This window comes from Camarhynchus parvulus, unplaced genomic scaffold (genome assembly GCF_901933205.1).
Source record: "Camarhynchus parvulus unplaced genomic scaffold, STF_HiC, whole genome shotgun sequence".
Lineage (NCBI taxonomy): Eukaryota > Metazoa > Chordata > Aves > Passeriformes > Thraupidae > Camarhynchus > Camarhynchus parvulus.
This window is the reverse complement of record NW_022148402.1, coordinates 13,203-25,419: the sequence shown is the minus strand read 5'-3', so window position 1 is coordinate 25,419 and position 12,217 is coordinate 13,203. Positions and strand designations below refer to the sequence as shown.

The 12,217-nt window shown below is 38.4% G+C and overlaps 1 protein-coding gene across 1 annotated transcript in view; it reads left to right on the top strand.

Moving 5' to 3' along the window:
* The window catches only part of PRKCG (protein kinase C gamma), a 33,433-nt gene extending 22,627 nt beyond the window's left edge, over window positions 1-10,806 (top strand). The window contains exons 20-23 of the mRNA XM_030970457.1: window positions 3,394-3,474; window positions 4,873-4,979; window positions 5,780-5,921; window positions 10,595-10,806. Coding sequence (XP_030826317.1) covers window positions 3,394-3,474; window positions 4,873-4,979; window positions 5,780-5,921; window positions 10,595-10,756 — 492 coding nt within the window. The 3' untranslated portion in view covers window positions 10,757-10,806. The remainder of the gene's footprint in view (window positions 1-3,393; window positions 3,475-4,872; window positions 4,980-5,779; window positions 5,922-10,594) is intronic.
* The last annotated feature ends 1,411 nt before the right edge of the window (window positions 10,807-12,217 follow it).

The window sequence follows — 12,217 nt, the reverse complement described above, 5'->3', positions numbered from 1 at the left end:
AAATTGGATTTTTGGGGATTTTTTGGTGGGGATTTTTTGGTGGATTTTTGGGGTTTTTGTAGGAATTGTTGGGGATTTCCCAAAAATCTTGGAATTGCCGAAATTCTGGGGAAAAATCGGGGAAAAAATCCGGGAATTTGGGCAAAAATCGCCCCAAAAAATGGAAAAAAATCGGATTTTTGGGGATTTTTTGGGGTTTTTTGGGGAGTTTTTGGTGGATTTTTTGTGAATTTTTTTAGGAATTTCTGGGAATTCCCAAAAATCTTGGAATTGCCAAAATTCTGGGGGAAAAATCTGAGAATTTGGGAAAAAATCCCCAAAAAAAATGGAAAAAATCAGATTTTTTGTGATTTTTGGGGTTTTTTTTGGGATTTTTGGTGGATTTTTGTGGGGTTTTTGTAGGAATTGTTGGGAATTTCCACAAATCTTGGAATTGCCAAAATTCTGGGGGAAAAATCCGGGAATTTGGGCAAAAATCCCGAAAAAAAAGGGAAAAAAATCGGATTTTTTGTGATTTTTTGGGGGGATTTTGGGATTTTTTGGTGGATTTGTGGGGTTTTTGTAGGAATTGTTGGGAATTTCCAAAAATCTTGGAATTGCCAAAATTCTGGGGGAAAAATCGGGGAAAAAATCCGGGAATTTGGGCAAAAATCGCCCCAAAAAATGGAAAAAAATCGGATTTTTGGGGGATTTTTTGGGTTTTTTGGGGGTTTTTGGTGGATTTTTTGTGAATTTTTTTAGGAATTTCTGGGGATTCCCAAAAATCTTGGAATTGCCAAAATTCTGGGGAAAAATCCGGGAATTTGGGCAAAAATCCCGAAAAAAAGGAAAAAAATCGGATTTTTTGTGATTTTTTGGGGGGATTTTGGGATTTTTTGGTGGATTTGTGGGGTTTTTGTAGGAATTGTTGGGAATTTCCAAAAATCTTGGAATTGCCAAAATTCTGGGGGAAAAATCGGGGAAAAAATCTGGGAATTTGGGCAAAAATCGCCCCAAAAAATGGAAAAAAATCGGATTTTGGGGGGAATTTTTGGTGATTTTTTGGGGTTTTTTGGGGAGTTTTTGGTGGATTTTTTGTGAATTTTTTAGGAATTTTTGGGAATTCCCAAAAATCTTGGAATTGCCAAAATTCTGGGGAAAAATCCGGGAATTTGGGCAAAAATCCCGAAAAAAAAGGGAAAAAAATCGGATTTTTGTGATTTTTTGGGGGATTTTTGGGATTTTTTGGTGGTTTTTGTGGGGGTTTTTGTAGGAATTGTTGGGAATTTCCAAAAATCTTGGAATTGCCGAAATTCTGGGGGAAAAATCGGGGAAAAAATCCGGGAATTTGGGCAAAAATCGCCCCAAAAAATGGAAAAAAATCGGATTTTTGGGGATTTTTTGGGGTTTTTTGGGGTTTTTTGGTGGATTTTTTGTGAATTTTTTTAGGAATTTCTGGGAATTCCCAAAAATCTTGGAATTGCCAAAATTCTGGGGGAAAAATCTGAGAATTTGGGCAAAAATCCCGAAAGAAATGGAAAAAAATCAGATTTTTTGTGATTTTTTGGGGTTTTTTTGGGATTTTTTGGTGGATTTGTGGGGTTTTTGTAGGAATTGTTGGGAATTTCCAAAAATCTTGGAATTGCCAAAATTCTGGGGGAAAAATCGGGGAAAAAATCCGGGAATTTGGGCAAAAATCCCAAAAAATGGAAAAAAATCGGAATTTTGGGGGATTTTTTTGGGGGTTTTTGGGGTTTTTGGGTGGATTTTTTGTGAATTTTTTTAGGAATTTCTGGGGATTCCCAAAAATCTTGGAATTGCCAAAATTCTGGGGAAAAAATCCGGGAATTTGGGCAAAAATCCCAAAAAAATGGAAAAAAATCGGATTTTTTGTGATTTTTTGGGGGGTTTTTTGGGATTTTTTGGTGGATTTGTGGGGTTTTTGTAGGAATTGTTGGGAATTCCCAAAAATCTTGGAGTTGCCAAAATTCTGGGGGAAAAATCGGGGAAAAAATCTCGGAATTTGGGCAAAAATCGCCCCAAAAAATGGAAAAAAATCGGATTTTGGGGGGATTTTTTGGTGATTTTTTGGGGTTTTTTGGGGAGTTTTTGGTGGATTTTTTGTGAATTTTTAGGAATTTTTGGGAATTTCCAAAAATCTTGGAATTGCCAAAATTCTGGGGAAAAAATCTGGGAATTTGGGCAAAAATCCCAAAAAAATGGAAAAAAATCGGATTTTTTGTGATTTTTTGGTGTTTTTTGGGGTTTTTTGGGGGTTTTTTGGTGGATTTTTTGTGAATTTTTTAGGAATTTTTGGGGATTCCCAAAAATCTTGGAATTGCCAAAATTCTGGGGGAAAAATCTGAGAATTTGGGCAAAAAACCCCGAAAGAAATGGAAAAAAATCGGATTTTTTGTGATTTTTTGGGGGTTTTTTGGGTTTTTTGGTGGATTTTTGGTGGGGTTTTTGTAGGAATTGTTGGGAATTTCCAAAAATCTTGGAATTGCCGAAGTTCTGGGGGAAAAATCGGGGAAAAAATCCGGGAATTTGGGCAAAAATCGCCCCAAAAAATGGAAAAAAATCGGATTTTTGGTGATTTTTTGGGGGTTTTTGGGGTTTTTTGGTGGATTTTTGTGGGGTTTTTTAGGAATTGTTGGGAATTTCCAAAAATCTTGGAATTGCCAAAATTCTGGGGGAAAAATCGGGGAAAAAATCCGGGAATTTGGGCAAAATCGCCCCAAAAAATGGAAAAATTCGGATTTTTTGGGGGGATTTTTTGGTGGATTTTTTGGGGTTTTTGGTGGATTTTTGGTGGGGTTTTTTAGGAATTTCTGGGAATTCCCAAAAATCTTGGAATTGCCAAAATTCTGGGGGAAAATCCGGGAAAAAATCTGGGAAAAAATCTGAAAAGAAATTGGGATTTTTTGGCCATTTTTTGCTCATTTTTTGCTCGTTTTTGCTCATTTTTCCACCTTTTTTTTTGCCTTTTTTTCGGGTTTTTTTTTGGGAATTCCCAAATTTTGGGAAGTTTGGGAATTTTGGGAATTCTGAGTGATTTTTTCTCCCCAAATTTCAGATCATTGCCTACCAACCCTACGGCAAGTCCGTGGACAGGTGGGAAACCCAGGGAAAATTGGAATTTTTTTGGTCATTTTTGGCAGATTTTTTGGGGATTTTTTGGGGGAAATTTGGGGAATTCCCAAAATTTCCAGAATTCCCAAAAATTCAGGGAAAAAATCTGGGAAAAAATCCGAAAAAAATTGGGATTTTTTGGTCATTTTTTGCTCATTTTTTGCTCGTTTTTGCTCATTTTTCCACCTTTTTTTTTGCTTTTTTTTCCGGGTTTTTTTGGGGAATTCCCAAATTTTGGGAATTTTTGGGAATTCTGTTTCATTTTTTCTCCCCAAATTTCAGATCATTGCCTACCAACCCTACGGCAAGTCCGTGGACTGGTGGTCCTTCGGTGTCCTGCTCTACGAGATGCTGGCGGGGCAGGTGAGAAAATTTGGGGGAAATTTGGGAATTTTGGGGGAAATTTGGGAATTTTGGGGGAAATTTGGGAATTTTTGGGGATTTGGGAATTTTTAGGCAAAAATTTGGGGGGTTTGGGGAGGATTTTTGGAGATTTTTTGGGAATTTCCTGGGGATTTTGGGGAATTTTTTTTTAAATTTTCGGGGAGATTTTGGGGAATTTGGGGCGGAATTTTCGGTGGATTTGGGGGAAATTTTGGGGTTTTTGGGATTTGGGGGATTTTAGGGGAACTTTTTAGGGATCTTTGAAGGGTTTTGGGGATTTTTTGGGGGAATTTGGGGGAAATTTGGAATTTTTGGAGGGATTTTTGGGGGATTTTTGGGGAATTTTGGGGAAAATTTTGGGGAAAAATTGGGGAATTTTGGGGGGATTTTTGAGGGAATTTGGGGGAATTTTGGGGGGATTTTTTTGGGGAATGATTTGGGTTTTTTGGGGACAGTTTTTTGGAATTTTGTGGGAATTTTGTGGGATATTTTGGGAATTTTTGGGCAATATTTTAGGAATGTTTTGGGGATAATTTGGGGATATTTTGTGACTTTTTTGGGGATATTTTGGGAATAATTTAGGAATATTTTCGGAATTATTTAGGGCTCTTTTGGGAATATTTATGGGATAATTTAGAGATAATTAAAGAATATTTTGGGGATAATTTAGGAATAATTTTGGGATAAATTTGGTGATATTTTGGGAATATTTTTGGTATATTTTGGGAATATTTCAGGGATATTTTAGGAATATTTTGGGGATATTTTTGGGATAATTTAGAGATAACTTAAGAATATTTTGGGGATACTTTGGGGATAATTTAGGGATAATTTTGGGGTAATTTAGGGATACATTTGGTGATATTTTGGGAATATTTCAGGGGTGTCTTAGGGATATTTTTGGGATAATTGAGAGATAATTAAAGAATATTTTGGGGATAATTCAGGAATAATTTTGGGATAAATTTGGTGATGTTTTGGGAATATTTTTGGGATAATTTAGAGATAATTTAAGGATATTTTGGGGATATTTTGGGGATAATTTAGGAATATTTTGTGAGTTTTTTGGGCATATTTTGGGCCCATTTTAGGAATATTTTGGGCATGACTTAGGGCTGTTTTGGGAATATTTATGGGATAATTTAGAGATAATTTAAGAATATTGTGGGGCTATTTTGGGGATAATTTTGGGATAATTTTGGAATAAATTTGGGGATATTTTTGGGCTATTTTGGGACTATTTCAGGGATATTTTGGGGGCTATTTTGGGGCCATTTGGGGGCTATTTTGGGGCCATTTAGGGGATATTTTGGGGCCATTTGGGGGCTATTTTGGGGCCATTTGGGGGCTATTTTGGGGCATGTTTTGTCTCGGCAGCCCCCGTTTGACGGCGAGGACGAGGACGAGCTGTTCCAGTCCATCCTGGAGCAGACGGTGACTTACCCCAAGTCCCTGAGCCGCGAGGCCGTGGCCATCTGCAAGGGGTGGGGTGAGTGGCCAGAAATAGCCCCAAAATACCCCCAAAAAGCCCCAAAATATCCCCAAAATAGCCCCAAAATATCCCCAAAAAGCCCCAAAATACCCCAAAACCCCAAAACCCCAAAAACCCCAAGCCCCAACCCCAAAATAGCCCCAAAAACCCCCAAAATACCCCCAAAATAGCCCCCAAAAACCCCAAATACCCCCAAAACCCCCAAAAAATACCCAAAACAGCCCCCCCAACCCAAAAATCCCCAACCCACCCCAACCCCCAAAAACCAAAAATCCAAAAACCCCAAACCCCCAACCCACAACCCCCCCCAACACCCAAACAACAAAAAAAACCCAAAAACCCCAAAAATACCCCAAAAAATCCCCCAAATAGCCCCAAAAATCCCCCCAAAATATCCAAAACCCAAAATATCAAAAAAATCAAACTAAAATATTTTCCGATCCCAACCCTAACCTACCCCAAAAGAACCCCAAAATTTTGGGGATTTTCCCGAAAATAAATTTTATATCCAAAGAATTTTTTAGGGATTTTTTTGGGTATTTTGGGGAGGGATTTTTTTGAGATTTTTGGGGGAAAGTTTGGGAGGGATTTTTTTTTATTTTTGGGGGATTTTTAGGGAATTTTTTGGGTATTTTTGGGGGATTTTTTAGGGGTATTTTAAATTTTTTAGGTCAAATTTGGAGATTTTTTGTTGCCATTTCGCCATTCCTGCTCCGATTTTCTCGCTTTTTTTTTTGTTTTGTTCGGGAATTTTTCACCAATTTTGGAATTTTTTTTTTTCCCTTTTTTCCAGTTCCTGACCAAGCACCCCGGGAAGAGGCTGGGGGCCGGCCCGGGGGGGGAGCAGGAGGTTCGGGGTCACCCCTTCTTCCGCAGAACCGACTGGGAGCGCCTGGAGCGGCTGGAGGTGCCTCCCCCCTTCACCCCCCGCCCGGTGAGTGCCCCAAAAAACCCCAAAATCACCCCCAAAATGCCCCGAAATAGCCCCAGAAATATCCCCAAAATAGACCCAGAATATCCCCAGAAATGCCCCAAAAATGCCCCCAAAAATACCCCCAAAATATCCCAATAATATCCCAATAATATAAAAAAAAAATCGGAAAATGTCTCCAAAATATGCCCCAAAAATGCCCCAAAATAGCTTTAAAAATGCCCCGAAATGTCCCCTAAAAATAGCCCAGAAATGCCCCAAAATAACCCCAAAAATGCCCCAAAAATGTCCCCAGAAATATCCCCAAAATATCTCCAGAATATCCCCAGAAATGCCCCAAAAATGTCCCCAAAGTGTCTCCAAAATATCCCCAGAAATACCCCCAAAATATCCCAATAATATCCAAAAAAATATCGGAAAATGTCTCCAAAATATGCCCCAAAAATGCCCCCCCAAAATGTCCCCTAAAAATAGCCCAGAAATGCCCCAAAATGTCTCCAAAAATGCCAAATAAATGTCCCCAAAATATCCCCAAAAATGTCCCCAGAAATATCCCCAAAATATCTCCAGAATATCCCCAGAAATGCCCCAAAAATGCTCCAAAATGTCCCAATAATATCCCAAAATCACCCATAAAAATATCTCCAAAATGCCCTAAAAATTCCCCAAAATATCCCCCAAAATACCCTAAAAATGCCCCAAAAATATCCCCAAAATATCCCCAAAAATTCCCCCAAATCACCCCAATAACATCCCAAAAATATCTCCAAAAATGCCCCAAAATATCGCCAGAATATGCCCCAGAAATTCCCCAAAATGCCCCAAAAATATCCTCAAAATATACTCAGAAATACCTCAAAATTTCCCCCCAAAATTCCCAAAAATTCCCCAAAATTTCCTCCAAAAATTCCCTAAAAAATCCCCCAAAACTTCCCCCAGATCCCTCAAAAAATCCCCCAAATTTCCCCCAAAATTCCCCAATTTTTTCCTCCAAATTTCCCCCAAAACCCCAAAAATTCCCCCAAATTTTCTCTAAAAATTTCCCCGAAATCTCCCCCAAAAGTTCCCAGAAAATTTCTCAAAATCCCCCAAAACTTTCCCCCCCAAATTTCCCTAAAAAAAAAATCCCTGAATTCCCCCCAAAAATTCCCCCCAAAACCCCAAAATTTTCTCCCCAAATTCCCGCTAAATCCTAAAAAAACCTCCAAAAATTTCCCTCAAACTTCCCCAAAATTTCCCCCAAAAATTCCCCCAAAAATCCCAGAAATTCCCCCAGAAGCCCCCAAATTTTCACAAAATATCCCCAAAAAATCCCTGAAAATTCCCCCAAAATCTTCCCTCAAATTTCCCCCCAAATCCCCAAAATTTCCCCAAAATTCCCCCAAATTTCCTCAATGTCCCCCCCAAAATCCCTAAAAAATTCCCCACATTTGCCCCAAAATCTCCCCAAAAAATCCTCCCAAAAATTCCCCAAAACCCCCCAAAATTCCCTCAAACTCCCCCAATTTTTTCCTCCAAATTTCCCCCAAAATCCCCCAAAAATTCCCCAAAAATTTCCCCAAAATTCCCCAAAAAAATCCCCAAAATTCCCAATTTTGGTCCCTCTGACCCCGCTTTTCTCTCTCTCTGTGTTTGTCCGTTTGGTTTTTGGGGGGAATTTGGGCAAATTTGGGATTTTTTTGGGTGGAATTTGGGATTTTTGGGGGGTTTGGGGTGGAATTTATGGGGTTTAATTTGGGGTTTTTGGGGGGAAAAATTTGGGATTTTTTGGTGGAAAAATTTGGGATTTTGGGGGAAAAATTTGGATTTTTTGGGGGGGATTTTGGGGAAAAATTGGGGGTTTTTTGGGGGATTTGGGTTTTTTTATTTTTGGATCCCTTTTTGGGGCTTTTTTTTTTTTTTTAATTTTGGGTTTATTTTGGGGATTTTTGTCCGATTTTCTTCTTCCTTTTTTTGCTTTTTCTTGTTTTCTTTTCTTTTCCCTTTCTCCTTCCCCATTTTTGAATTATTTTTCTTTTCAATTTTTCTTCATTTTTCCTTTTTTTCTCCCTTGATTTCCCTTTTTCCTTTCTTTCTTTTCCCCCCATTTTATTCCCCTTTCCCCCATTTGAAATTTTTTCCTTTATTTTTTATTTTTGCATTTCCTTTTTTCCCCTTTGTCCCCATTTTCCCCCCAATTTTCCCCTTTTTTCCTCTTATTTTCCTCCCAAATATTCCCCTTTATTATTTCCATTTTCCCCCCATTTTCCCCCCAATTTTCCCTTTTCCCCTCTTTTTTATTCCCATTTTTCCCTCAATTTCCCCCCCAAAATTTTCTCTTCCCCCCCAAATATTCCAATTTTTTCCCCCAATTTTCCCCATTTTTATTCCAATTTTCCCCTATTTTTCCTCAATGTTTCCCCCATTTATTCCCATTTCCCCCCCATTTTTTCCTCTGTTATTCCCATTTTTCCCTTAAATATTCCCCTTATTCCCCCTCTTTTTTTATTCCCATTATTCCCCAATTTCTTTCCTTTTTTATTCCCTTTTTTCTCAAATTTCCCCCCCTGAATTCCCCAAATATTCCCATTTTTCCCCCAATTTTTCCCCTTTTTATTCCAAATTTTAACCCCTTTATTTTCCCATTTCCCCCCATTTTTTCCCTGCTTTATTCCCGTTTTTTCCCCTTTTTTATTCCCATTTTCCCCCAAATTTTCCCGATTCCCCCTTTTTTTTATTTCCATTTTATTCCCATTTCCCCCCATTTCATGTCCCCCAAATTTTCCCAAATTCTCCCCAATTTCCCCCCATTTTTTCTCCTTTTTTATTCCCATTTTTCTCCATTTTTATTCCTGTTCTTCCCCCATTTCTTTCTTTTTTTATTCCCAATTTCCCCCCTTTTATTCCCATTTTATTCCCATTTTTTATTCCTATTTTCCTCCCAAATCTCCCCCTTTTTATTCCCATTTCCCCCCCAAATTTTCCCCAAAATTCCCCGATTTTCCCCCTTTTAATTCCAATTTCCCTCCCCTTTTATTCCCATTTTCCCCCCTATTTTTCCCCTTTTTATTCTCATTTTCCCCCCAAATTTCCCCCCAAAATATTCCTATTTTTTCTCCAAATTTCCCTCTTTTTATTCCCATTTTTTCCCTTATTTCCCCCCCAATTTTCCCCATTCTCCCCTTTTTTCCCCCAAATTTCCCCCAAATTTCCCCCCAATTTTCCCCCAATTTTCCCCCTTTTTACCCCCAAATATTCCCCTTTTTCCCCTTTTTCCCCTTTTTATTCCCATTTCATTCCCCCTTAATTTTTCCCCTTTTTTTCCCCATTAGCCCCCCTTTTTTTATTCCCATTTTTCCCTCCTTTTTATTCCCATTTAATTCCCATTTTTCTCCAAAACTTCCCCAATTTTCCCCCTTTTAATTCCCATTTTTCTCCCCAATCCCCCCCATTTTTTCATTTTTTTGTTCCAATTTTCCCCAATTTCCCCCCTATTTTTCCCCCTTTTTTATTCCCATTTTCCCCCCAATTTCCCCTTTTTAATTCCCATTTTTCTCTCCTTTTTATTCCCATTTTATTCCCATTTTTTCTCCCCTTTTAATTCCCATTTTCCTCTTTTTCCCCATTTCCCCTCCTATTTTTTCCTTTTTTATTCCCATTTTTCTCTCCTTTTTATTCCCCTTTTCCCATTTTTCCCCACAACTTCCCCAATTTCCCCCCTTTTAATTCCCATTTTTCTTTCCTTTTATTCCCATTTTATTCCCATTTTTTTCCCATTTTTATTCCCATTTTTATTCCCATTTTATTCCCATTTTTCTCCCTTTTTTGCCCCCCTTTTTTTATTCCCATTTTTCTCTCCTTTTTATTCCCCTTTTAATTCCCATTTTTCTTTCCTTTTATTCCCCTTTTATTCCTTTTTTATTCCCATTTTCCCCATTTTTATTCCTATTTTATTCCCATTTTTCTCCCCTTTTTTATTCCCATTTTATTCTCATTTTTCCCCTTTTTATTCCCATTTTTATTCTCATTTTCCCCCTTTTATTCCCATTTTATTCCCATTTTATTCTCATTTTTCCCCTTTTTTCCTTTTTATTCCCATTTTCCCCTTTTTATTCCCATTTTATTCCCATTTTTCCCCCATTTTTATTCCCATTTTTATTCCCATTTTTTCCCATTTTTATTCCCATTTTATTCCCATTTTATTCCCATTTTTTTCCCATTTTATTCCCATTTTTATTCCCATTTTATTCTCATTTTTCCCCCTTTTTATTCCCTTTTTATTCCCATTTTCCCCCCTTTTTATTCCCATTTTTATTCCCATTTTTCCCCCTTTTTATTCCCATTTTATTCCCATTTTATTCCCATTTTATTCCCATTTTATTCTCATTTTTCCCCCCTTTTATTCCCCTTTTATTCCCATTTTCCCCCCCTTTTATTCCTATTTTATTCCCATTTTTCTCCCCTTTTTATTCCCATTTTATTCTCATTTTTCCCCCCTTTTATTCCCATTTTATTCCCATTTTTATTCATTTTTCCCCCTTTTATTCCCATTTTATTCCCATTTTCCCCCTTTTATTCCCATTTTATTCCCATTTTTCCCCCTTTTATTCCCATTTTATTCCCATTTTTTCCCCAAATTTTCCTCCTTATTCCCCCCCAATTTTTTTTCCCCCAAATCCCCGTTTTTCCCCCCAAAGTGCGGCCGGAACGGGGAAAATTTCGATAAATTTTTCACTCGGGCCCCCCCGGCTCTGACCCCCCCGGACGCGTTGGTGCTGGCCGGGCTGGACCAAGCCGAGTTCGAGGGGTTCAGCTTCACCAACCCCGACTTCCCGCAGCCCCAGGGCTCCCTCGTGTGAGCCCAAAACATTTTGGGGACCCCCCTTAAAAAATTTGGGATCCTCAGACCCCAAACCCAAAAAAATTCCCCAAAAATTCCACAAAAATTCCACAAAAATTCGATTTTTTTTTCTGATTATTTTGAGGTTTTCCCCCCCTATTTTGGACCGTACCAAGTTCAGGAGGGTCCTCGTGTGACCCAAAAAATTTGGGGACCCCTCAAAAAATCTTGGGATCTTCAGACCCCAAAACCCCGAAAAAATCCCCAAAAATTAAAAAAAAAATTTGATTTTTTTTGGCTTTTCCCCCATTTTGGACCGTACCAATTTGAAATTTGTTCTTTTGTGACCCCCAAGTTTCACCAACCCCGACTTCCCGCAGCCCCAGGGCTCCCTCGTGTGACCCCAAAACATTTTGGGGACCCCCTAAAAAATTTGGGGTCCTCAGACCCCAAAACCCCAAAAAATTCCCCAAAAATTCCCCAAAAATTCGATTTTTTTCTGATTATTTTGAGGTTTCCCCCCTATTTTGGACCGTACCAAGTTCAGGAGTGTCCTCGTGTGACCCCCAAAAATTTGGGGACCCCCCTAAAAAAATTTGGGATCCTCAGACCCCAAAACCCAAAAAAATCCCAAAAAATTCCTCAAAAATTCCCCAAAAATTCCCCCAAAATTTCGATTTTTTTCTGATTATTTTGAGGTTTCCCCCCCTTATTTTGGACCGTACCAATTGTAAATTAATTCTGTTGTGAACCCCAAAATTTTGAGGACCCCCCAAAAAATTTTGGGGTTGCCAGACCCCAATTTGACCCCAAAATTTTTAAACCCCCCAAAAAATCAAAATTTTTGGTTTAATTTGATGTTTTCTCCCCCAATTTTGGACCGCACCAAATTTAGGATCTTGTTGGTCTGACCCCCAAAAATTTGGGGACCCTCCCAAAAAATTTGGGATCCTCAGACCCCAAAAACCCCGAGAAAATCCCCAAAAATTCAAAAAAATTTTGATTTTTTTTGGCGTTTCCCCCCCTATTTTGGACCATACCAAGGTCAGGAATTCCCCCCCAAAAATTTGGGAATCCTCCTAAAAAAATTTGGGGACCTCCCAAAAAAATTTGGGGTTTTTAGACCCCAAAACCCAAAAAAATCCCCAAAATTCCTCAAAAATTTGATTTTTTTTTTTGCTTATTTTGGGATTTTTCCCCCCTATTTTGGACTGTACCAAATTTTGGCGATCCCCTAAAAATTTGGGGGTTCCTGGCCCTGATTTGATCCCAAAAATTCCAAAAATTTCCAAAATAATTTGATTTTTTTGCTGATTATTTTTGATTTTCCCCCCTATTTTGGACCGTACCAAGTTCAGGGACCCCCCCCCCAAAAAAAACCCCAAATTTTGGGATCCCAAAAACCCCAAAATCCCCAAAAATCCCTTTAAAATCTGAATTTTTTAAATTTTTTCCCCAATTTTGGGGATTTTTTTCCCTA